Source organism: Uranotaenia lowii, chromosome 3 (assembly GCF_029784155.1).
Source record: "Uranotaenia lowii strain MFRU-FL chromosome 3, ASM2978415v1, whole genome shotgun sequence".
In the NCBI taxonomy this organism is placed as follows: domain Eukaryota; kingdom Metazoa; phylum Arthropoda; class Insecta; order Diptera; family Culicidae; genus Uranotaenia; species Uranotaenia lowii.
Genome location: NC_073693.1, coordinates 41,881,741 through 41,909,724, shown reverse-complemented (window position 1 = coordinate 41,909,724; position 27,984 = coordinate 41,881,741). Strand labels below are relative to the sequence as shown.

At 36.0% G+C, this 27,984-nt stretch overlaps 2 protein-coding genes across 2 annotated transcripts in view; both read right to left on the bottom strand.

Annotated features, from left to right (window-relative positions):
- The window catches only part of LOC129756767 (supervillin), a 1,054,002-nt gene that overhangs the window by 1,023,852 nt on the left and 2,166 nt on the right, over positions 1-27,984 (bottom strand). The window lies entirely within an intron of this gene.
- On the bottom strand, positions 184-6,528 carry LOC129752126 (uncharacterized). The gene has a single exon (XM_055747918.1). The coding sequence runs from the start codon at positions 6,526-6,528 to the stop codon at positions 184-186; it is 6,345 nt and encodes a 2,114-aa protein (XP_055603893.1).

Genomic DNA, 27,984 nt, shown 5'->3' with positions numbered 1-27,984 from the left:
GATTGTATCTTATTTAAATATAAAAATAGGAAATATAATAGATAAACTATGAGAATCGTTCCGATGTCGCACGTTTGCTGTTGGATGACTTTCAGTTTCCTAATGACAGATCACCATTTCCTGTCTCTCAATCTCTCTCTCTCTTTCGCTATCTGATGACTTCTGTCATTTCTACGGTGACAATCAAGGGGTCCCAAAACGATCAGAGGGAACGTTCAAAGCAGCGGTAACATCCCCCCTCCCGTAAGGCAAGATATCCATCGACGGCTTACGCGAACAGAGATCTAAAACCGCTATCTTTGCTACTGGTCTCGTAATAGTTCCTGAAGATGTTTGTACCACAGCTTGGCGCACTCGTCCGTCTGCTCCCACTCGTACTTCCAACACACGACCTCTCAGCCAACCATTTCGAACCGTTTCATCGACCACTACAACCAAATCGCCGCATTCCAACACCTTCGTCTCGGCGAACCATTTAGTGCGTCGGGCTATTACCGGCAGGTACTCCTTCACCCAACGATGCCAAAACATATCCGCAAGGTGGCGATTCAAATTCCAGTCGTCTCTTGTCGCTAGTTTAGGATGCATAATTTCTTTCGGAGGTTGAACCGTTCCACTCGAACTCAGCAGCATAAAGTGGTTGGGTGTGAGCGCTTCTTGCGAATCATTTTCAAGGGATACGAAGGTCAAAGGTCTCGAATTGACGATAGCTTCAGCTTCAACAATCAACGTAGCAAATGTCTCTTCATTGGGGGTCTTCGTAGTATTCATCGCATAAAAGGCAATTTTAACGGACCTGACGAGCCGCTCCCACGCTCCTCCCATGTGGGGTGCCGATGGAGGATTCAATCGCCATTTGGTCTTCGAGTTTGTAAATGAGTTGGCTAAGTGATGGTTAATCTCGTCCCAATCCTTCATCAGCTCGTTCCTGGCTCCACAGAAGTTGGTCCCGTTGTCGGAGTAGATCTCGGCCGGAGACCCCCTCCGGCCAACGAAACGCCGCACCGCCATCTTACAGGACATCGTCGTTAGAGAATGAACCACCTCCAAATGCACCGCCCTGATGGTTAAACAGGTGAAGAGGGCCACCCAGCGCTTGACAGTAGAACGTCCAACTCGCACCGGCATCGGACCAAAGAAATCCAGTCCTACGTAGGAGAATGGCCGAAAGAATGCACCAAGACGGGCAGCAGGCAAAGGCGCCATACGGGGAACTCTCGGGACAGCTTTATACACCCGGCAGTGAAGACAATCCTTCGATACTCGACGAACCAGCGATTTCAGGCGTGACACGTGGAACTTCTGCCGGATCTCGTTGACGACCGTCTCGTGATTTTGATGCAGATATTTCTTGTGCATCTCATGCACTAAAAGATGCGTTGCTCGGCTCTCAGGTGGTAATATTATAGGGTTTCTGGTGTCATATGATACGAAGGCGGCCGCACTTATTCTGGACTCCATCCGGAGAACGCCGCGGTCATCGATGAACGGAGATAGCTGCGAAAGTTTGCTGGTGGGCTTGAGGCTTCGAATTTTTTCGTCAGAGGATCGGCCTCGTTCTAGAACGGCAAATTCTGTGGCAAACGACTCTTTCTGGATACTACGGTAGACAAACATCTCCCCAGCTTCAATTTCTTCCTGTTCGAGCATCCCCAGCTTAATAGGTTCCTCCTTCGCCTTCCTTCGTAAGTTCCACAAATAACGATACACATAACTCGCTGCTCGGACTAGTCGGTTCCACTGAGAGAAGTTTCTCCAATCGATCATCGGCTCCGGTTTGTAAACAGCGTGTACAGTTACCCTCTCCACATTCCGATTAAGGCACTCCTCGTTCGTTTCTTCCACAGTTAAGTTCTCCCCAGGCCAAGTTTTTTCGTCATCGTACAGGAAGCTTGGACCTACGAACCATCTTCCGGTTGAAGAAAAATCCGGAATAGATACCCACTTAGTCATATGGTCTGCCACATTCAATTTAGTAGGAATCCATCTCCACTCTCGTGCATCCGTTCTTTCCAAAATCTCTCCGACACGACACGCCACGAATTGGTTAAACTTGCGCTGATCCGAATTGATCCAGGACATAACTGTTTTGGAATCGCTCCAAATAAAACGTTGGTAAATTTTGTAGGAGAGCATAGAATTGACATTATCGATAAGTCGACTACCTATGAGCGCGACTTGAAGTTCGAGGCGCGGTATCGACAGAGTTTTCAATGGCGCCACTTTGGTTTTCGCCGAAACCAGAACGCAACGGACCGCCCCTCCAACCGTAGCTCTCAAATATGCGGCGCATCCGTAGGCCGCTTCGCTTGCGTCGACGAACATGTGGAGCTGTAGATCATTCAGTTCCTTTGAGCTGCATTCCGGAAAATAACAACGAGGGATTCGAATCTTGTTCAGCTCCGGAAACAACGAAACCCATCGCTTCCAGCGTTCTTGAAGAGGTTCCGGAATCGGTTGATCCCATGAACAGCCGCTTCGCCAAATATCCTGTATCAGGATCTTCCCATGGATGGTGAAATGTGAGAGGAGGCCTAAAGGGTCGTAGAGACTCATGACCGTGCGTAGTACCTCCCGCTTCGTCGGCCAGTCCGGAATTCTTCCGAAATCTGAAGAGTATGTAAATGAATCTTCTTGGCGTAGCCACAACATTCCCAGGATACGTTCAGTTTCGCAATCCACGCTCGAGTCAATTCTCTTAACCGCTGTCGGATCTGCTTCTCCCAGGACGTCCAAGACCCGTTCAGAATTTGACGACCACGAATGAATTTCAAAACCAGCCATTGAGTGAACGTACTTTATTTCTTGAGCCCGCTGTGCAGCTTCTTCTTCGGTATCGAAGCTCTCTAGATAGTCATCCATATAGTGGTGTTCGATAATCGAATTTGCGGCGGCAGGGTATTGTGATTGGAACTCCTCCGCATTTTTATTCTTCACATATTGCGCCGAACAAGGTGAACAGGTGGCTCCAAAGGTGGCAACTTTCATGAGAAAAACGGTAGGCTCCAGTTTCGGGTCGTCTCTCCACAGTATTCGTTGTACCTGAACATCGGCGTCGCGTATCAGAACCCGATGAAACATCTCCCTTATGTCCGCGCACACAGCTACCTTCTTCTCACGAAACCCGCACAGTACTCTCGGAAGGGATAGTAATAAATCAGGACCTTTGATCAGAACGCTATTCAAGCTCACTCCGTCCACTTTCGCCGCGGCATCGCAGAATATTCTAATTTTCCCGGGTTTTTTAGGATTAATGACGATCCCAAGGGGTAAATACCACACCCGGCGAGGATCTGTTTCATTCAGATCGGTTTCTGTTGCTTTTCGTAAATATCCCTTTTGTAGGTACTCCGATATCTGTTTCCGGACGCTGCTTCCTATTACCGGATCGGCTGCCATTCGCCGTTCGAGACACTGCATGCGCCTCAGCGCCATGGGACGACTGTCGGGAAATTCTAGGTAATCATATTTGAATAATAAGCCGGTTTCGAACCGTTGACCAACTCGCCTTGTTGTAGCCTCGAGTATGTTTCGAGCACGCCGATCCTCATCCGATTCTGAAGTTCCGCGGAAACTGATTCCCAGGTTCTCAACGGTAAACGATTGTTTTACGAGATCATGCAACGTATCATGTTTCGTGGAGCACTGGCAAAGGTGGAAATTACACTGCGGATCCGATTTTGTATGTTCGAATATCGGTCCGTGGATGGTCCATCCCAGACGAGATTTAGTCGCAATGGGAGCGTCGCTGCTACCTTCTCGTCGACGGAGAGGAACTGCAAGATGCGCATTATCGTTGCCAATGAGTATTTTCGGCACAGCGTTTCGGTAATCTACCATCGGAATTCCAGAAAGATGTGGGTACTGCTCGGATAATCGTTTGTACTCCAAAGTTTGTCCCGGAAGAGCCAGATTATCTACTGTTTTCACATTGTTCAAATGGTATCGGTGAGCGGAATTTTCCCCGGAAATATCAAACGAGACCCACTTCGAGTTAGGTTCATCCCGTGTTACGTCGGCTGTCCACGTTAAGCACAAAATTCCACCTTTTCCTTCAATCCCCAGGTCCTCTGCTACGCTGTTCTCCACGAGAGTAATCGATGACCCGTCATCGAAGAAAGCAAACACATTCACGGATCTTCCTCCAAAGTGCAACGTCACCGGCAGGATTCGGAAAAGCGACGAGCGGTTTTCGTGACGATGGCTATTGACACTCGCTGGAATCGAATTCGCTTTCGGAGTGTGAAGTAGTGGATGATGTTTGTAGTTGCAACCTTGTTCCCCGCATGCCTTTTTTAGTTGACACCGTCTTCGTCCGTGTTGGAATAAGCAATTTCGACACAAAAACAGTTGATGAACTAAATTCCAGCGATCCTCGACACTCTTGTTCCTGAACTCGACACAGTCCTTGACCCGATGATCGGACTTACGACAGACCTTACACATTTTGTCGTTATTACCGGAGCTTTCAACCGACGAATTTGGCACCTCGACCTTAGTATTTTGCGTGATGTGTGTGTGGATAAAACCCCGAGCTCCTGAGCCGCCGGATTTAGGTTGACGTGAATCCGGTTTACTATTCAAAAAAGGCGTCACCTCGGAAGCAGCATTCACCAGGATAGATAAAAAATGTGCGAAAGTCCGGAGATTCGGATCACTGAATTGTCCCTTGTACATGACCCATTGAATTTGTCTATCCGCAGGCAATTTTTGGACCAAGTCGAAAAGAAGATTAGGATTATTTAGATGCGCGACTTGACCACCAGCTATCAGATGATCCGTTAAATTTCGTACCACTGTCCCAAAAGCTATGAGAGATTCGAGCTTGTCCGATTTCGGTGCAGGCGTTTCCTTAACCTTCTTCAACAGGTTTTGAATCAGCATCTCCGGTATGCCAAAGAGGGCTTTCAAAGTTTCCATCACCTCCGGAACACAATTAGGAAGCAAAAGTTTGCTACGAACCGCCTCGAACGCCTGGCCTCGTAAGCTACGTTGCAAACGCATCAAGTTTTCGGTATCAGACAACCCACATGATTGGCTGGAATTGTAGTACATGCTCGAGAATAAAGGCCAATCCTCTGGATCGCCCGAGAATGTCGGCAAGTCACGTGCCATGAATTGGCGGGCCGCCAACTGTTGGGGGGTGGGCCCCTGGAATGCCCGGCTGTTCGTGTGTTGCTCGAAACCTCCGGAATCATTTGCCGCGGCGAAGCCCGCGCCAGCGGGAACGTCCCCTTGGATGATAGTCGCCCCTGGATGCGCAGGAAAAAACGTCAGATAATCATTCTGCCCGGGATACGATGAATCGTTCAGCACAGGTACAGCAGCAAACGGGTCCGGAACAGGAAAACCCTGCATCTGATCGGCTCTCTCAGCACGGATAGGAAAAGGTGCAGCTCCAGGCTGCGGGAAAAATATAGGATTGCAATCGGCGACCGTCGAAATCGGCTGTCTCGGTGGATAAATTTCTGCACCAGCACTCGGAGCACAGCGTGAAATATTAGGGTACACAAAACTAGGATTCGAGTTACCGGGATTCAGCGAATATTGTTGCCCTGGAACCTGTGGTAAAGCTATGGACGGTAGCTGCAACGTAGGCAAATTCGACGACGTCGGGAAGGTGTGACGTTTTGGAATCGTACCCGTCGACAGTATCGGTTCGCGAATAGACGAGCTAACATAAGTGTTTACCGGCATATAATTTGGCATCACATTTGAATCGGCAGTATAGACGTTATTTGTTACATTATTTGTCGCGGTAGCATATACATTTTGTGGTAATCGAATATAATCAGTATGATAGCTTATATCTAAAGTACCTGGATGGTTGATGTTGGTACCTGGCAATGGCACGGAAGCGTTTGTTGCAGGTTGCTTCGAGGTTTCTGAGGCTATTTGCACCGGAGCATCGGAGATTCGCACCTGTCCAACACTGATATTTGCGGTCGCAGTCGTCACTGGCGCGGAAGCTGTCTCTGGGAGCGAAGTGGCAATCGTCGTAACTTTTGTGCTCGCCAGAAGTCGATCCACTTTCCATCGCAGAACATTGCTGTCGAAACTTCGGGTTGATTTTTGGCTTCTCCTGTCATCGTCGTCTTCGTCGTGTCCCGCTTCATCCATTACACGAAATTTCTCATTCAGAAATTTCTTTTCTAATTCCAACTTCTTCCGATCCATGGCCGTAGTATGCTGGAGCTTCTCGATCTCAAATCGTTGTTCCTGCTCGCGCCGGTCGATGTCCAGTTGCCGCTCCTGTAGTGCCTTCATTTCCTCCAACTTTTGCAATTTGAGAAGCACACGTCGCTGCGAGGAACTGGTGGAGGAAATAGACCCGACAACCGAGGCTTTTTGAGGAGGTCCGGCTTCCGGTTTACATTTGGGGCACAGAAAATCTTTTTCGTTGATGCTGTCCCCGACGTTCACACACTCGAAGTGCCACCATAGACCGCATCGATCGCAGGCGACCATGCGACTAGTGTCCGGAAGATTGCATTTCGCCGCGCAACTGTGTCCACCTTGTTGTGACATCACTGGTTAATCCTTTAGTTTGTTGGGAAGTTTTCGGAGGTCTCCCTAGCGAATCACTCGGATTTGTGGTGATAGAGCTAAAGGCTACAATATAAACTTTATTATCACGATTTTGTGAAGTAATTAATCCTACTTACATTAAGTAACCTCAATAGTAATTTGATCCCAACAACTGTATGTGTCACTCACAACAATCAAAACTGTAAGGGGATAATATTTAATAAACTTCATTTTATAATACTAAATTCTAGACTCACGATTGTATCTTATTTAAATATAAAAATAGGAAATATAATAGATAAACTATGAGAATCGTTCCGATGTCGCACGTTTGCTGTTGGATGACTTTCAGTTTCCTAATGACAGATCACCATTTCCTGTCTCTCAATCTCTCTCTCTCTTTCGCTATCTGATGACTTCTGTCATTTCTACGGTGACAATCAAGGGGTCCCAAAACGATCAGAGGGAACGTTCAAAGCAGCGGTAACAATCCGGCAGCAGCTGCAAGGTTCAGAATGTTTGTCGGCTGGACATTACTGGAACCAAAAGGTCTCACAGACAGAAACATCGGTCAATGTGTCGTCCAAGCTGCCGTTTTTAGACAAACAACGGTGAATGTGACTGTGAATTAAAAAGTTCAGAAATGTTAATAATGAGATTCCTTATGTGAAGCAAAAAGGAAAAGAACTTCTATCAGATTCAGTTGAATACCACTGGTTTAAATCCAAAAACCTCGAAACGAGTATATGTAAACAACAATTTAAAAAAAAAAATTATTCAATCAATCACAACTCCAGTTCGACAAGACAAGCATTAGCCAGCGTTAACAAAACACCACGCCAAAGTAGGTATCTCGTTGTCTCTGAGAGACGTTGACAGACAGTTCGACAAATGGGACGATACTTTCTTGGGGGATTTCGGTTCCAAAATCTGCGGGTTGCAGGTATTCTCCCATTCGATACGAAAGACAAAATAGAAAAAATGTTTCGTAACACGCTCTACATAGAAATAAAATCGTTCGTTGAATGAAATAATGTATAATATCACATTTCAAACGATCAATGAATAAAGTTAATAGAGAAAAAAATTCGACTCTACGGGCTGAATCTCTTTTGGGCAGTTCAAATCCATCCATCTATAATAGCTCTAAAACTATACCGAAAAAGGCTCCCCGAATGACCTATATGGGATCGTTAACGTTTTTAAGCTTCACCCGTCGCTGAGTTACAGCAGTGGTGAAAGGAATTTTGCGGTAGCTAAACGGCCTGTGGCGGTTTCTTTTCTATTTGGACTTTTTTTTTGTCAGGTGGCTGTTCGTTATAAACGGTTGACTACCAACTGCTTATTTATGTGCTTATGTTGTCCCTCGTGAATAGAGGAAAGAAAGGCTCTCTTAGAAGGAACGTTAATTATGCTCAATAGATCACTGAACTGAGAAATTGTGAATCGTAACCGTGCGCATTCATGACATAAACTGATTGCGGCAGCTAGAGAGAATGTTATATGAGAGGTCGGAAAAAGGCGGGAAGCAAATTGACTGACGCTATGCGAAAACATATTTCCGGCAGGACGTTTCAGGAATTCAATCAAATTTTTCCAAGATGAAAGACGACTTCTAGTTCTGAAAATGTTGACAATTTTCACAATTTTTACAATCTTGACAATTTTGACAATTTTGACAATTTTGACAATTTTGACAATTTTGACAATTTTGACAATTTTGACAATTTTGACAATTTTGACAATTTTGACAATTTTGACAATTTTGACAATTTTGACAATTTTGACAATTTTGACAATTTTGACAATTTTGACAATTTTGACAATTTTGACAATTTTGACAATTTTGACAATTTTGACAATTTTGAAAATTTTGACAATTTTGACAATTTTGACAATTTTGACAATTTTGACAATTTTGACAATTTTGACAATTTTGACAATTTTAACTATTTTGATAGTTTTGATAATTTTGACAATTTTTAAAGTTTCTCTTTCTACGTTTATTCTCAATTTTATCAAAAATTTAATGCAAATAGGGATTGGAAATTTGGAACCCTTAAATTGCTATAATAATGCCAGTAATCGAACTACCCTCCTTTGCATACAAATTGAGGGAATTAATAATTCATTCACTTCTAGGCTTATGTATAGGCTAGTTCAGTGAGTATCTTTTGACAGTTTTCTAGTTTCTTAACGATGTCAACGATTTCCGGCACATATTTCATACAGCTATTATAGCTCATTGTTTGGAATTTTTTTGACGAAATTTATGCCTGCGACCAACTGGAGCGAACGGCCATTCACTGGGGAGAAATAACAATGAACATATTTGTCCGTTTGATCATAAAATATGTTGTTAATTCCGTCCAGTTTTTTTCTTCATTTGTTTTTGTCTTCTCCCCAAACTACTTTGCCACGTGCCAAAATTTGCATTCCTGTACTGACGCTTTGGATATCATCGGTAGGTTTTTTTCTTCTTCGGTAGGATGATTTGCAGAGATTCCTGGGTCTTGGCCATATAGGTCCAAAATCAGTCGGTTGGGTCACCAAAGACCACCGAAACGGTTATTTTCCGCGACGCGTTTCTATTTGAACTTCCAAGAAATGGCACCACCTCCAATGAGTGAGCTCTTTCTTTCTGCGAGCCCAAGCGACTTAAAACAGAAGTAGGATTGGGTGTGACGATGGGGATGTTCGTTAATTCATAACACGTGAAGATCGCTGCTGCCGGAATATCGCCGATGCGGTCAGAAAGATCGAGACAAGCGTCAACCTCAGAAAACCGTTGGGCGACCGAAAGACGTCGCCATTTGAAAACGAGGTTTGTTGGCTTGAATTTATAATTACATAGGCATGTAACGAGCGGGCGATTGCTTCCTCGGAAGGGTATCAAGTCATTTGACTATGGAGTCAAGGAGTGAATGAGGAAGGTCTACGAATTATGGCAATCATTATTAATTTCAGTGACTTTTGTTTCCTTATAGATAAATAGGCAACATATTTATCAAGTCCAAAAGTGTTGAAAAACTCTAAAATCGTGACCTGTAGGAGTGATCGTAGCAAATTGACGGATAATCTTGACAAACTTGAACAAAACTTTAACTCAAATGAATAAGACATTTTCAAAAGAACCAATTTCAATGAATTTACAAACAGTTCATTTAATAATTTTTCAATCCTACTCGGTTTATTCAGACTAATCAAAAAATTATTGTTGGTGTAAACTAGCTCGGTCATTAGTTTGTCCAACAAATAACTTACTTCAATATACCTACCTACAGCATTTTCAATGCTTTTTGGGAGAAAGAGCTGTCGGCCCTCAACGGTAATTAGTAAACACGCTAAAATGGGCATGTTGTAACAATTTACTTTAACATGATACAATTTGCATGGACCATCATGTAAGAAGTTTAGTATCGGTCGGTATCAAGCAGCTGACTGCTGCTGCAATAATATATAACTTTCAATTATGTTGGGTGTTTTAAGCACCATGCAAACCATCAAGATTTGATTGATCTCATTAAGTTTTACACCTTGTTTAATAGACCTAAATTGTTGAATGTTCGAACCGCAGCCTAATGTTATTTTATTGAAAGTTTTTCTTTTAATTTTTGGTTATATCAAGCTCATGAATTGGTGATCCGACAAATAACAGCTCTTACAAATAAAAAAAAATTGTTTTTCAGTTACTAATATTTTGGAAGCCTTCAATTTACCAATATAAAATCCTCATTGATGGTGAAAGCTTTTCTTGGAGCATCTCTACAAAAGTTACCGTGATACTCGATAAAATTTTTACGGTCACCATAAGAGAAAAAATCCCATGCAGTACATATTTGAACCTTTTTGATTTCCTTGTGTGATTTAAAAAAAAACTTATTTATCTGGAGTTATTTTCAATTCTTTATGTACATCAATATGTACACTAGGGTGGCATTGGATGTATGGGAAAAATTTCATGATCGAGTTTTTAAAAACCGACCATATGCATTTTGTAGATCGGCACAAAAAAATGACCTGTGCAAAATTTTAACTTAATCGGATTCGATTTAGGGGTGCCTTAAAGCGTTCAAAGATTCGGTTTTTTACCCTCAAAAATCAAATCGGAAAAATCAAGATTATAATTTTGATGCCAAATTACTTAAAAAATGCTCAAAACGTCGAAATCTGGTAAAATTGTTTTTGTAAAAAATCGATTTTGAAAATTATCAAATGAGGAACCAATGAAAATTTGGCAAATCGAAATTTTAATTTTTATGCCAAATGACTTAGAAATGCATGAACAGTTGATATGAGGTGTTTAGTCGAAAAAAATTGATGGCTATAATTTGAATTTCTGGGAGTTGGTTAAGCGAAAAACGGTCAAATCCAAGAAAGTCCATTTTTGACCAAAAAATTTTCTTCGAGATAACGTCAGATCTTTACGTTTCATGCGTTTCAGAGTCATAAACATTGCATATTTTTCCCGCAAATCAGGACATTTTTTTCCAAAATCAGGGCTTTGGTTTCGGATTTTTTTAACACAAAATCCGGACAAATCTAATCTGAATCCAGTGGTTATTCGAAAAAAATCGAGGGAAAAAAGGAGAAAAACACGTTAAATATATATTTTTTTAATTGAGTTCAAGTCGTTTTTTCAAAACTACTAGAAAAAAAAACAACTGAGATAAAGCTAGCTCAAAACTGAGCAAATTTGGATTTCCGGTATGATTGTGAAAAAATCCAGCAAAATACGGACATGTTTTTAAAAGTATTTTGGCAACCGGGTCAGACCTTTTCTTGCACTTACTTGTCCACTTTACATAGAAAATCCGTAAATGTCCGAAAAAATCAGGAAATCTGGAATGCTTTTATCGCTTTCTTTTAACTATTGCATGAATTAATGTAGAATTTATTTGAGGAATTCCCATCGACTAACATTAGGTTTATATTATGCATTATTCTCGGCGTATTAAGAAAAAATCAAACGGCTTTTTCTGCAGTTTGAATACCTGTTTCTTATCTTTGTGGAAATTTGAATAAATTATAGTAACTTTGAGTTTTTTAAACTGATTTTTGTAGTACAGAATAGGTAGAAAAAGAAAAAAATCAATAATAACTTATAAACAACTAGCTCAATTTAAAGGTGCATAATATTAACTTGACACTTTTAAATTATTTGTGAGTGATTACATAAATATACAATTTATGGATAGATTCATGTTTGCTCAAATTTAACAAAAAAAAACATCATTCCAGAATTTTACCTGGACAATCAATGTAAGTTTTTCAATATTATTTTTGAAATTCACGTTAATTTATGCACTCTATACTAGACCGCTCCAAGCTTTTGTATGAAAATTTTAAATTTTTATAGCAATAAAAATTTTGGACCTAAAAAATCGTTGCTCTAATTCAGGACTGTATGAATACACAGTCTTGAAATAGCGCAACGAGATTTAATTTTGTATGAAATATGTACGGGATAACAAAAATTTTCATTCAAAAATTACCAGAGATGCACTGAATGTTCTAAAAATAATATCTTAGGATTTTGAATATTCCTTCATTCTTACAGTACATTTCGTGTAATCAATTCTTAAACCTTACTTTTATCCCAGAAAAGATAATCGATGTTATGCAAAAAAAATATAGTACGATTACTGGAATCATTATAGCAATTTAAGGGTTCCAAATTTCCAATCCCTATTAGCATTTCATTTTTGATCAATTTGAGAACAAAAGTAGAAGGAGAAACTTTAAAAATTGTCAAAATTGTCAAAATTGTCAAAATTGTATAAATTGTCAAAATTGTCAAAATTGTCAAAATTGTCAAAATTGTCAAAATTGTCAAAATTGTCAAAATTGTCAAAATTGTCAAAATTGTCAAAATTGTCAAAATTGTCAAAATTGTCAAAATTGTCAAAATTGTCAAAATTGTCAAAATTGTCAAAATTGTCAAAATTGTCAAAATTGTCAAAATTGTCAAAATTGTCAAAATTGTCAAAATTGTCAAAATTGTCAAAATTGTCAAAATTGTCAAAATTGTCAAAATTGTCAAAATTGTCAAAATTGTCAAAATTGTCAAAATTGTCAAAATTGTCAAAATTGTCAAAATTGTCAAAATTGTCAAAATTGTCAAAATTGTCAAAATTGTCAAAATTGTCAAAATTGTCAAAATTGTCAAAATTGTCAAAATTGTCAAAATTGTCAAAATTGTCAAAATTGTCAAAATTGTCAAAATTGTCAAAATTGTCAAAATTGTCAAAATTGTCAAAATTGTCAAAATTGTCAAAATTGTCAAAATTGTCAAAATTGTCAAAATTGTCAAAATTGTCAAAATTGTCAAAATTGTCAAAATTGTCGAAATTGTCGAAATTGTCAAAATTGTCAAAATTGTCAAAATTGTCAAAATTGTCAAAATTGTCAAAATTGTCAAAATTGTCAAAATTGTCAAAATTGTCAAAATTGTCAAAATTGTCAAAATTGTCAAAATTGTCAAAATTGTCAAAATTGTCAAAATTGTCAAAATTGTCAAAATTGTCAAAATTGTCAAAATTGTCAAAATTGTCAAAATTGTCAAAATTGTCAAAATTGTCAAAATTGTCAAAATTGTCAAAATTGTCAAAATTGTCAAAATTGTCAAAATTGTCAAAATTGTCAAAATTGTCAAAATTGTCAAAATTGTCAAAATTGTCAAAATTGTCAAAATTGTCAAAATTGTCAAAATTGTCAAAATTGTCAAAATTGTCAAAATTGTCAAAATTGTCAAAATTGTCAAAATTGTCAAAATTGTCAAAATTGTCAAAATTGTCAAAATTGTCAAAATTGTCAAAATTGTCAAAATTGTCAAAATTGTCAAAATTGTCAAAATTGTCAAAATTGTCAACATTGTAAAAATTGTAAAAATTGTCAAAATTGTCAAAATTGTCAAAATTGTCAAAATTGTCAAAATTGTCAAAATTGTCAAAATTGTCAAAATTGTCAAAATTGTCAAAATTGTCAAAATTGTCAAAATTGTCAAAATTGTCAAAATTGTCAAAATTGTCAAAATTGTCAAAATTGTCAAAATTGTCAAAATTGTCAAAATTATCAAAATTGTTAAAATTGTCAAAATTGTCAAAATTGTCAAAATTAAAAAATTTTCGAAACTGTCAAAATTGTCAAAATTTTCGAAATTTTCGAAATTGTCAAAATTGTCAAAATTGTCAAAATTGTCAAAATTGTCAAAATTGTCAAAATTGTCAAAATTGTCAAAATTGTCAAAATTGTCAAAATTGTCAAAATTGTCAAAATTGTCAAAATTGTCAAAATTGTCAAAATTGTCAAAATTGTCAAAATTGTCAAAATTGTCAAAATTGTCAAAATTGTCAAAATTGTCAAAATTGTCAAAATTGTCAAAATTGTCAAAATTGTCAAAATTGTCAAAATTGTCAAAATTGTCAAAATTGTCAAAATTGTCAAAATTGTCAAAATTGTCCAAATTTTAAAAATTGTCAAAATTGTCAAAATTGTCAAAATTGTCAAAATTGTCAAAATTGTCAAAATTGTCAAAATTGTCAAAATTGTCAAAATTGTCAAAATTGTCAAAATTGTCAAAATTGTCAAAATTGTCAAAATTGTCAAAATTGTCAAAATTGTCAAAATTGTCAAAATTGTCAAAATTGTCAAAATTGTCAAAATTGTCAAAATTGTCAAAATTGTCAAAATTGTCAAAATTGTCAAAATTGTCAAAATTGTCAAAATTGTCAAAATTGTCAAAATTGTCAAAATTGTCAAAATTGTCAAAATTGTCAAAATTGTCAAAATTGTCAAAATTGTCAAAACTGTCATAATTGGCAAAATTGGCAAAATTGGCAAAATTGTCAAAATTGTTAAAATTTTCAAAATTGTCAAAATTGTCAAAATTGTCAAAATTGTCAAAATTGTCAAAATTGTCAAAATTGTCAAAATTGTCAAAATTGTCAAAATTGTCAAAATTGTCAAAATTGTCAAAATTGTCAAAATTGTCAAAATTTTCAAAATTTTCAAAATTGTCAAAATTGTCAAAATTGTCAAAATTGTCAAAATTAAAAAATTTTCGAAACTGTCAAAATTGTCAAAATTTTCGAAATTTTCGAAATTGTCAAAATTGTCAAAATTGTCAAAATTGTCAAAATTGTCAAAATTGTCAAAATTGTCAAAATTGTCAAAATTGTCAAAATTGTCAAAATTGTCAAAATTGTCAAAATTGTCAAAATTGTCAAAATTGTCAAAATTGTCAAAATTGTCAAAATTGTCAAAATTGTCAAAATTGTCAAAATTGTCAAAATTGTCAAAATTGTCAAAATTGTCAAAATTGTCAAAATTGTCAAAATTGTCAAAATTGTCAAAATTGTCAAAATTGTCAAAATTGTCAAAATTGTCAAAATTGTCAAAATTGTCAAAATTGTCAAAATTGTCCAAATTTTAAAAATTGTCAAAATTGTCAAAATTGTCAAAATTGTCAAAATTGTCAAAATTGTCAAAATTGTCAAAATTGTCAAAATTGTCAAAATTGTCAAAATTGTCAAAATTGTCAAAATTGTCAAAATTGTCAAAATTGTCAAAATTGTCAAAATTGTCAAAATTGTCAAAATTGTCAAAATTGTCAAAATTGTCAAAATTGTCAAAATTGTCAAAATTGTCAAAATTGTCAAAATTGTCAAAATTGTCAAAATTGTCAAAATTGTCAAAATTGTCAAAATTGTCAAAATTGTCAAAATTGTCAAAATTGTCAAAATTGTCAAAATTGTCAAAATTGTCAAAATTGTCAAAATTGTCAAAATTGTCAAAATTGTCAAAATTGTCAAAATTGTCAAAATTGTCAAAATTGTCAAAATTGTCAAAATTGTCAAAATTGTCAAAATTGTCAAAATTGTCAAAATTGTCAAAATTGTCAAAATTGTCAAAATTGTCAAAACTGTCAAAATTGGCAAAATTGGCAAAATTGGCAAAATTGGCAAAATTGGCAAAATTGTTAAAATTTTCAAAATTGTTAAAATTGTCAAAATTGTCAAAATTGTCAAAATTGTCAAAATTGTCAAAATTGTCAAAATTGTCAAAATTGTCAAAATTGTCAAAATTGTCAAAATTGTCAAAATTGTCAAAATTGTCAAAATTGTCAACATTTTCAAAATTGTCAAAATTGTCAAAATTGTCAAAATTGTCAATATTGTCAAAATTGTCGAAATCGTCAAAATTGTCAAAATTTTCAAAATTGTCAAAATTGTTAAAATTGTCAAAATTGTCAAAATTGTCAAAATTGTCAAAATTTTCAAGACTGTTAAAATTGTCAAAATTGTCAAAATTGTCAAAATTTTCAAAATTGTCAAAATTGTCAAAATTGTCAAAATTGTCAAAATTGTCAAAATTGTCAATATTGTCAAAATTGTCGAAATTGTCAAAATTGTCAAAATTTTCAAAATTGTCAAAATTGTTAAAATTGTCAAAATTGTCAAAATTGTCAAAATTGTCAAAATTTTCAAGACTGTTAAAATTGTCAAAATTTTCTAAATTGTCAAAATTGTCAAAATTGTCAAAATTGTCAAAATTGTCAAAATTGTCAAAATTGTCAAAATTGTCAAAATTGTCAAAATTGTCAAAATTGTCAAAATTTTCAAAATTGTCAAAATTGTCAAAATTGTCAAAATTGTCAAAATTGTCAATATTGTCAAAATTGTCGAAATCGTCAAAATTGTCAAAATTTTCAAAATTGTCAAAATTGTTAAAATTGTCAAAATTGTCAAAATTGTCAAAATTGTCAAAATTTTCAAGACTGTTAAAATTGTCAAAATTTTCTAAATTGTCAAAATTGTCAAAATTGTCAAAATTGTCAAAATTGGCAAAATTGTCAAAATTGTCAAAATTGTCAAATTGCCTAAATAGTCAAAATTGTCAAAATTGTCAAAATTGTAAAATTTTCGAAACTGTCAAAATTGTCAAAATTTTCGAAATTGTCAAAATTGTCAAAATTTTCAAAATTGTCAAAATTGTCAAAATTGTCAAAATTGTCAAAATTGTCAAAATTGTCAAAATTGTCAAAATTGTCAAAATTGTCAAAATTGTCAAAATTGTCAAAATTGTCAAAATTGTCAAAATTGTCAAAATTGTCAAAATTGTCAAAATTGTCAAAATTGTCAAAATTGTCAAAATTGTCAAAATTGTCAAAATTGTCAAAATTGTCAAAATTGTCAAAATTGTCAAAATTGTCAAAATTGTCAAAATTGTCAAAATTGTCAAAATTGTCAAAATTGTCCAAATTGTCCAAATTGTCAAAATTGTCAAAATTGTCAAAATTGTCAAAATTGTCAAAATTGTCAAAATTGTCAAAATTGTCAAAATTGTCAAAATTGTCAAAATTGTCAAAATTGTCAAAATTGTCAAAACTGTCAAAATTTGCAAAATTGGCAAAATTGGCAAAATTGGCAAAATTGGCAAAATTGGCAAAATTGTTAAAATTTTCAAAATTTTCAAAATTGTCAAAATTGTCAAAATTGTCAAAATTGTCAAAATTGTCAAAATTGTCAAAATTGTCAAAATTGTCAAAATTGTCAAAATTGTCAAAATTGTCAAAATTGTCAAAATTGTCAAAATTGTCAAAATTGTCAAAATTGTCAAAATTGTCAAAATTGTCAAAATTGTCAAAATTGTCAAAATTGTCAAAATTGTCAAAATTGTCAAAATTGTCAAAATTGTCAAAATTGTCAAAATTGTCAAAATTGTCAAAATTGTCAAAATTGTCAAAATTGTCAAAATTGTCAAAATTGTCAAAATTGTCAAAATTGTCAAAATAGTCAAAATTGTCAAAACGGTCAAAATTGTCAAAATTGTCAAAATTGTCAAAATTGTCAAAATTGTCAAAATTGTAAAAATTGTCAAAATTGTCAAAATTGTCAAAATTGTCAAAATTGTCAAAATTGTCAAAATTGTCAAAATTGTCAAAATTGTCAAAATTGTCAAAATTGTCAAAATTGTCAAAATTGTCAAAATTGTCAAAATTGTCAAAATTGTCAAAACTGTCAAAATTGTCTAAATTGTCAAAATTGTCAAAATTGTCAAAATTGTCAAAATTGTCAAAATTGTCAAAATTGTCAAAATTGTCAAAATTGTCAAAATTGTCAAAATTGTCAAAATTGTCAAAATTGTCAAAATTGTCAAAATTGTCAAAATAGTCAAAATTGTCAAAACGGTCAAAATTGTCAAAATTGTCAAAATTGTCAAAATTGTCAAAATTGTAAAAATTGTCAAAATTGTCAAAATTGTCAAAATTGTCAAAATTGTCAAAATTGTCAAAATTGTCAAAATTGTCAAAATTGTCAAAATTGTCAAAATTGTCAAAATTGTCAAAATTGTCAAAATTGTCAAAATTGTCAAAATTGTCAAAATTGTCAAAATTGTCAAAATTGTCAAAATTGTCAAAATTGTCAAAATTGTCAAAACTGTCAAAATTGTCTAAATTGTCAAAATTGTCAAAATTGTCAAAATTGTCAAAATTGTCAAAATTGTCAAAATTGTCAAAATTGTCAAAATTGTCAAAATTGTCAAAATTGTCAAAATTGTCAAAATTGTCAAAATTGTCAAAATTGTCAAAATTGTCAAAATTGTCAAAATTGTCAAAATTGTCAAAATTGTAAAAATTGTCAAAATTGTCAAAATTGTCAAAATTATCAAAATTGTCAAATTTGTCAGAATTGTCAAAATTGTCAAAATTGTAAAAATTTGATACACTAAAAATTTTCAATTGTCACAAAGTCAAAGGATTATCGTTTTAATTTTTTTTTCTGAGATGTTACAGAAGAAATGTTAATCTTATTTAGTGATTTTTGCTTTGAAACAGCCTTTAAATTGTAAATAAATCATGAATCCTTTCGAAGAAACCTTCAGTACAAAATAGAGGGTAGCCATAAATTATAGGCGTTCATAATGTAAACCCATAAATCAACCCAAGGATGCAACTTTGTATGGTGCCCAACTGCTCGAAGCTTCAAGCAGCATTAATTGACATGTAACTCGACGGCGTTATCTAGAAAATTCTCCCGAAATCGAACAGCTCAATCCGCAATTCAGGTTGAACTTTTCCCTTTTGGGTTTCGATCGCGATTACCCAAAAAACCCCGGAGCAACTGAAATATGGGTTAATCAATAAATAATGATACACGGAGAGTCGCTCTCCCACTCCTTGATCGAATCCTTGAATACACATTTTTCGCCGAATTTAAAGCACTGTTTTAATGCAGGCTCCAGGCAGTACACGTGTGATTGCATAAGACTCTCAGAAACTGCGAGGAATCACTTTTGTGGGTCCTGTATTCGAAAGAAAGTTGTTCCGCATCACATCACGGTGTAGAAGCCGGCCCCCGAAAAAAAAATCCGCGAGGCTCACGGTCATGTTGTAACCATACGTCTAGTAGAGATACCTAGTAGCGGCACCGAAGAAAGACACAGCTCACGATTTTGGGCCACGGCGTGTCGCTGCAAATTCTCCTTAAATCGGCAGCTGAGTGCATATCTACAACATGATGTCGACGCGAATTTTTGGCAATTTTGATTACATATTTCGCAGCCAGAGCGTGTTTTTTGGTTCACCACCCCTCGAGGAAGGACCATCATCACGGTCGCCATCAGGAGGGCAGGAGACGATCCGATTGCACGATTCCCCAGAAACAAGAACATGAAAAATGGGCTCAAAAGTCGCTTGAGGTTCCTGATAAAATGCACTACTTGGAGAGGAACGTGTCGATCGAAATTTTGAAATAATAAATTCACATTCAAGATTCAAGATTCAAGATTCAAGATTCAAGATTCAAGATTCAAGATTCAAGATTCAAGATTCAAGATTCAAGATTCAAGATTCAAGATTCAAGATTCAAGATTCAAGATTCAAGATTCAAGATTCAAGATTCAAGATTCAAGATTCAAGATTCAAGATTCAAGATTCAAGATTCAAGATTCAAGATTCAAGATTCAAGATTCAAGATTCAAGATTCAAGATTCAAGATTCAAGATTCAAGATTCAAGATTCAAGATTCAAGATTCAAGATTCGAGTTTCAAGATTCAAGATTCAAGCTGTAGATTCAAGATTCAGCTCTAGATCAAAAGTATGAACATAAGACACGCGCTATCCTTTGTAGATTCCCCTTTTTATGATGCGTATAAGACTCAACCCGGCCTTCCTCTCTAGAGTCTAGAAATCGAGAGTGATAGGTCATAGTTGGAAGTCACAACGGAACCGTCCTGTGTGTGCGCCTGGTTCCGTTTTGACCCATGATTTTCCAACCAAACCTGAACCTGAACCCATTTGGCCGGTTGCAGACGCAGAGATCAGGGCGCCCCAGCAAAGTTCAGAAGGGTTGGACGATTTGCAACGCACCCGAGTAAACTCACTTATCCATACTCGAGTCGGTCACACCCCCTATTTGTGCATCAACCTGGAAAATACCCCGAAACTTATCGACGAAATACATCACGATCGTGACCGTTTTGTTGCGTGTGTTCTCCCGATTTCTTGTTGATAAAATAATTGTGCTGCCAAATATGGAACAGCCCTCGCGGAAATTGAATTGCGCATAAATTTGTCTGGTTTTGTGTTTTTCTTAAAAGAAATTGGATTTTTTTTCAACAGTTTTGACAATTTTGACAATTTTAACAATTTTGACAATTTTGACAATTTTAACCATTTTTACACTGTTGACAATTTGACAATTTTTTGACAATTTTGACAATTTTGACAATTTTGACAAATTTGTCAACTTTGACAATTTTGACAATTTTGACAATTTTGACAATTTTGACAATTTTGACAATTTTGACAATTTTGACAATTTTGACAATTTTGACAATTTTGACAATTTTGACAATTTTGACAATTTTGACAATTTTGACAATTTTGACAATTTTGACAATTTTGACAATTTTGACAATTTTGACAATTTTGACAATTTTGACAATTTTGACAATTTTAACAATTTTGACAATTTTGGTATTTTTGTCATTTTTTTAATGTTTAAGGTTTAAAACATTAACGGCCTTTCGAAAGAATATAACCTTATATTCTCATCGTTAAAGTAATATAATTCAGACCAATGCCATATAAAATATAACACAAATTAAATACCTAAATCAAAAAGCATTCAAAAATTGAGAAAAAAAAAGTGGAATTTGATAGCAATTAATAACAAAAAACTTATTATTCATTTTTAACAACAAGTTTAAGAGAAGTAGAGTTTCAAATCGAAGCAATCAAGATAATAAACTACCGTTAGTTGTTAGTGAAAACTTTTTACTTTAGTTCAGTGATAAAGCACACTTCATAGAATAAAGACCCTTGTTCTGTAACCGGTTGTTTAATTTTGTAGTTTTGTATATTTTGCTCTAGAAAATTCATGTTCCTTGTCCAGTTTGTCTCACAACAAGATAGCACCATAGTAGGCTACATTTTACTTCTGGCTGCTGTCATTTCACAGAGGAGGAAAAGGAGGAAAGAAAAAGAGATAATGGAAGGCGAAAAGAAAGCTTGCTTCTGGAAAATTCGCTCTCTCCTAAATCAGGCATCCGTGTGTGAAGTCATAGTTTCCGTGTAGTGTCTGTGACGTTCTGAGGAATTCACCCGATAACGCCGGTTGGCTTTCTCACGAGTCGGCCCGCAGATCCCTTGTGGTCTCGCGCCTTATCGTAAAGGATCAGCATCAACAATGTTCTCGGGGTCTGAGGACCTCTAAATATAAAGAAGAATTTCCCTTCTCGGTCTGTCTGGATACGGGGCACTCTCGTGGGGCCTGCCCACGAGAACGTCATTGAAGGAAGATGCCTACAACAACTGAGTCCAGCAACGCCCGCTGGCGCCAACAGTTTCGGCACTCCATTGATACGCCAATACATCGAAGGCCCTCCTGCTTCCGGAACTGGATTTCCGGAGCCACGACGTCGCGACGCAACAGCAACTGCAGCAAACCCACGGTTAGTGAGCCCTTTTGCACGCCACATCACATACAGAACATTGTTTTATACACACAGACAACACGCCACATAAAACATTAATAAAAAAAAAGCGTAGAAACATGAAATTTCCTATTTGTTGTATTTTATCCGTAAAGTTCTTGGTTGCCCGGTAGCCAGCCGGCCCTGAGGTTCCGTACTTTTAGAGTATCTTGCCTTGGCTAGTATAGCCGCTGCTTATTTATCAGTAACACTTCAAACCATCCTGAGTCCCTCATTATTCAAGAGGTTATGGGCTCCCCTGCTAATACTGTTTGTGGAATTCCGCAGTTCCAAGGTGGACAGGAGTTTCCGGGTTAGAAAACCTGACGGAGGATGCACCTGCTATGGCTATAGAGAGGACCAAGTTTGAAGAGCCCGACAAGAAGGCAAAGGCTTTAATTGTCGGTTTTCTTACCAATGAATGCCTGGAAGTGATCCGGGAGAAATCTACAGCAAAGGAGATGTGGTTGGCACTGGAGGCTCGCGACAAAGTCTATCGGAACGAAGCATCTCATCCGAAAGCAATTGAACTGTTTTAAACTGAAGGAGGGCGAGCCGTTAAGGCCGCATTTGCTAGTGTTTGATGGCCTGGTCCGACAAATGAAGACGGTCGGTGCAAGAGCTGATGAAGCTGTTCAAGTCATTTTGTTGTTCCAAACGTTGCCAGAATCATTTGATCCGCTGGTAACGGCGCAGGAAAACATTCCGGAAAAAGATTTGACAATTGACGTTGTTATGCAACGCCTACTGGCCGAAGATATGAAGCGGATGGAACGAAGCGAAAGTCACGGGGAACTGGAACTAATTAGCTGCTTTTTTGGGTAAGAAGGCCAGGAATCCTTTCAAGGTTCAGTCAAGTGCCACAAGTGCGAGAAGCGAGGTCACCTCAACAAGGATTGCCGTCAGAAGTCTGCAAGTGAAGCTATTTCAGCCAGCCATAAAAATGCAGTGAGTTTCGTGGCCAACCGAGGAGGATTCAAGCGAGTTGTTGGCAAGTTAATCTTCAAGCTCGATTCGGGTTCAAGCGAACATTTAGTAATCACGAAGGATGTTTTCTCGAAGATCCGAAACTTTATTCAACCAATCACCATCAACGTGGCGAAAGATGGAAAATCGATTGCCGCTCGTAAGGTTGGAGAGATCAACGGCGAGAGCAACAAGCAGTTTCACATTATTATGAAGGAGGTCCTCTACGCTCCATAGCTACGCGACAACCTCATGTCAGTGAAGATATTGACAGCGGCAGGCATTGGAGTCAAATTTGTGCAAGTCTGAAGCCGATCTGTTGTGGCATCAACGTTTCGGCCACTTGGGTCTACAAGGAATGCAGGCAATGATGAAGAATGACCTGGTTACTGGTGCAGGGTGCAAGGCCATTGTGTGGGTCCCGAATCAGCAGTGTAAAAAGCTAGGTGCCAGAAGTCGTGAAGCCGCCATGGTTGGTTACGCGTCGAATGGTTTCCGGTTGTGGGACCGGTGTTCAAGAGAAATCGTAATTGGTGAGAAAGTCAAGTCGCTGATAGCGGTATTCCCTATCGAGCAAGAGGGGGAAGTTGAAATCCAGGTCCTTGATGCAGATAAAGCCCTGATTGCTGAAGACGATCACGTTGCAACGGCGACTGATGAAGAGGAAGAGTCAGATGAACCTGATTTCTTCGAACTGACGGATGAAGATGGACTGCCTGACGGAACTGATGATACCGGAGCACTTCCTTCGCAATTAGAACAGCTTGAGTTGAGGCAAGCGTTGCTGGGGTGCAGCGAACGGAAGCTCAAGCTTCCCGGTAAGTTGTTCGACTACTTTACTGGTTTCAGCAAAAATTCTGTCGGCTCGCACTTTACAGACGTTCCGGAAAACAATAAAAGATGTCATGACACGATCAGAAACGACCGTAAGAAAATGCTACGTGCTATAGGAAGAAGAACTGAAATCCTTAGAAGCCAACCGTGTGTAAAGGTTCGAAGCTTGTGGACATGAAACCACTAAGGTCGAAGTGGGTTTTCCGAATGAAAGGGAACGAGAACGGCCAAGCAGTACGATACAATACAAGTCACGCCTCGTGATTATAGGGTACCTGCAACCCCCCGGAGTGGACTTCAAGCAGACATGTGCACAGTTGGTCAAGCTCACGACGATCCGAATGGTTTTTGCGGTTGGAGTACGCTACAGGCTCGTATTCCAAGGAACCGTATCGAGAGCTGTTCGACAGTATTATGCATACCATGCTGTGTGTGTGCGGCAGGACATCTGCTTTTTGATGGGATACATGGGACGGATTCATCCGAATCTGGGCCTTTGGTAGGCCAAATTAGCACGGAATCCAAAAATCGTCATCTTCCGATAGAATTTGCCGATCAAAATACTCGTGAGAGAGATTTTCTTCCGCAAGAACACTATACTAGCACTTATCAACTTCAATTTTGCTCTCGATAAGTTGTGGATAACGATTCAAATTTATCGTCTCTTGTAACGTTAAGGATAAGTTCTCGTTCCCGAACGAGAGAAAATTTCTCACTATTTTGTATGGAGTTAAGGGCGCGGAGAATCAGAATGGACGTAAATAGCTAGAAAAAGCACTCTCTGTGCGTTTGTTCTTTCGATCGCTTCCAGTTTTGTCGGAGGATATTCTCAGATCTAGAACTGACCGAGAGAACATAATTTCGGACGAGTTATCTTGATCGGCGTTGGAAAGGTATGAGAAGTCATCAAGTTCTTATATTTATCGCTAAGTGTTACACAAGTGATAAACCAGCTATCATTATCAGATCTGCTCGATTTGCTTCCCTGCCAATTAGCCAAATAGTGGATTTGTAGACCAAAGCTTTGGAAGCTACCCTGTTTTAAAGAACTGGACTAACGGATTGAGAGGGGGTGAAATCGAAGCAATCAAGATTAGCAATCAACCGTTAGTTGTTAGTGAAAAGTTTGACGATTTACAAGGAACCCGAATAAACTCACTTATTCATACTCGAAACGTGGAAAATACCCCGAAAAACATCATGATCGTGACCGTTTGTTGCGTGTGTTCTTCGAATTCTTGTTGATAAAATAATTGTGCTTCCAAATATGGAACAGCCCTCGCGGAGATTGAATTACGCATAAATCAGTCTGTTTTTGTGCTTTTATTGAAGAGAAATAGTCTTGTTCTCAGCTGTTTTGATAATTCTAACAATTTTGACAATTCTCACAATTTTGACAATTTTAACAATTTTGACAATTTTGATAATTTTGACACTGTTGACAATTTTCACAATTTTAACAATTTTGACAATTTTGACAATTTCGACCATTTGACAATTTTGACAATTTTGACTATTTTAACAATTTTGACAATTTTGACAATTTTGACAGTTTTGACAGTTTTGACAATTTTGACAATTTTGACAATTTTGTCAATTTTGACAATTTTGACAATTTTGACAATTTTGACAATTTTGACAATTTTGACAATTTTGACAATTTTGACAATTTTGACAATTTTGACAATTTTGACAATTTTGACAATTTTGACAATTTTGACAATTTTGACAATTTTGACAATTTTGACAATTTTGACAATTTTTACAATTTTTACAATTTTCACAATTTTGACAATTCTGACAATTTTGACAATTTTGACAATATTGACAATTTTGACAATTTTGACAATTTTGACAATTTTGACAATTTTGACAATTTTGACAATTTTGACAATTTTGACAATTTTGACAATTTTGACAATTTTGACAATTTTGACAATTTTGACAATTTTGACAATTTTGACAATTTTGACAATTTTGACAATTTTGACAATTTTGACAATTTTGACAATTTTGACAATTTTGACAATTTTGACAATTTTGACAATTTTGACAATTTTGACAATTTTGACAATTTTGACAATTTTGACAATTTTGACAATTTTGACAATTTTGACAATTTTGACAATTTTGACAATTTTGACAATTTAGACAATTTTGACAATTTTGACAATTTTGACAATTTTGACAATTTTGACAATTTTGACAATTTTGACCATTTTGACAATTTTGACAATTTTGACAATTTTGATAATTTTGACAATTTTGACAATTTTGACAATTTTGACAATTTTGACAATTTTGACAATTTTGACAATTTTGACAATTTTGACAATTTTGACAATTTTGACAATTTTGACAATTTTGACAATTTTGACAATTTTGACAATTTTGACAATTTTGACAATTTTGACAATTTTGACAATTTTGACAATTTTGACAATTTTGACAATTTTGACAATTTTGACAATTTTGACAATTTTGACAATTTTGACAATTTTGACAATTTTTACACTGTTGACAATTTTGAGATAATTGACAATTTTGACAATTTTGAAAATTTTGACAATTTTGACAATTTTGACAATTTTGACAATTTTGACAATTTTGACAATTTTGACAACTTTGACAATTTTGACAATTTTGACAATTTTGACAATTTTGACAACTTTGACAATTTTGACAATTTTGACAATTTTGACAATTTTGACAATTTTGACAATTTTGACAATTTTGACAATTTTGACAATTTTGACAATTTTGACAATTTTGACAATTTTGACAATTTTGACAATTTTGACAATTTTGACAAATTTGACAATTTTGACAATTTTGACAATTTTGACAATTTTGACAATTTTGACAATTTTGACAATTTTGACAATTTTGACAATTTTGACAATTTTGACAATTTTGACAATTTTGACAATTTTGACAATTTTGACAATTTGGAAAATTTTGACAATTTTGACAATTTTGACAATTTTGAAAATTTTGACAATTTTGACAATTTTGACAATTTTGACAATTTTGACAATTTTGACAATTTTGACAATTTTGACAATTTTGACAATTTTTACACTGTTGACAATTTTGACATAATTGACAATTTTGACAATTTTGATAATTTTGACAATTTTGACAATTTTGACAATTTTGTCATTTTTTTAAGTTTTAGGTTTCATATATTAACGGTATTTTGAAAGAACATAACCATTTATTCTCATGTTTTAAAGCACAACCCGCATGAATCAGTATCATAAAGTGACCGTTCCTGTAATCTTTTTCCCGAGACACCCCAAAGATTACCCTAATAGTAACCAGATTATTAAAGAAAGATTATATGAATCGTTTCGGCTATCGTTTGGACACACTTTACGATACAGGGAACGGGTTGTTAAGTAAAGTTAAGATTCAACAACGATTCAAATACAACGAACCACCTGGATCGTACGTGTTATCTTTTGTTAATGATCCACCCATAAAATGCGGGATGATACGGTGTATCTTTTATTATTAATTAATGGATTCAAAAGAAAAATAAAATAAAATTTGTTTTTCTATAATTTTTTATTTAACATTTAAATACAACATATTGAAATATGGAGAACGTCACAGAATTACACTTTACTCAATAGGCTGTTTATTGGCTGTGCCACTGAACCACTGCTTCCGTTCCTAAGCTGCTGAGATGGAGGCGGAGATACAACGGAAGTGTTGCGGCTATCTATATTGGTCACAACGGACCACTCCACCGTTATGGAACTGGACTGGAACTTACTGCAACGTTTCTGCAACTGCGCTCCTGCCGTTGTCAGTTCGCGCAACCGAGAGCCCGCAACCTTTCCTCGTCCTCGGCTTGCCAGGCACCTGGAAGAAAATAATATTATGTTTTTAAAATAACCATGAATTATTACAGGTGCTGAATAAGAACTCACCATCATCATCACCAAGAGGGCTGATCCTTCGCCTAGCGTTCCGACTCCTTCCAGCTCTGCCTCTTTTGAAACTGGCCAGAACTAAGCCGGGAAATATTTTTCAGCACCCGGCCACGTTTACGTGACAGCAGAAAAATTGGTTGGAAAAATTGGCGTGTTGCAAAAATACTCAATCTATTTGTATGACCATTAACTGTATCTTTTAGAAATAATTCTTTATCCTTTGATTGCGTTGCAAAATTTATCATTTTGTTTCTAAGAATATTAATCCTATCTTTCGGAAATAATATTTTATCTGTATTAGCAAAGGCACATCAAGTCAAGACGCAATATGAACTACTACTATTAATGTAATCAGAACGGAATAATTCGGAAGATTCAGTGTACAGTATTTTGCTATGCGGGAATGATTATAATTTTAATGGCATGTGCGGCGGAATGAAAACTAGAGAGAATTTATTTCATAGAATTTGAAAGAAAGGTGGATAGATACGCATTAGTGCGCCAATAGGAGAAAGCTTGATAGGTGTTGAAATTTTAGGCTAGAGGGCATGTTGATGGAAAGCTCCCATGAATTGCTCCCGCCTTTGCTCTGCATAGTTAGCTAATTTGCATTTTCACTTTAAATCTAATAGATTAGGCAACAGCTTTGTGTTATTAAGGATTTTAAATCAAAACTAATCCAGTCAATTCTGCACTTTTGAACTCAAATTTATGGACAGACACAGTATTTAATAA

Coding starts and splice junctions, on each gene's coding strand:
- LOC129752126 (XM_055747918.1), bottom strand. CDS start 6,528: ATGTCACAACAAGGTGGACACAGTTGCGCGGCGAAATGCAATCTTCCG.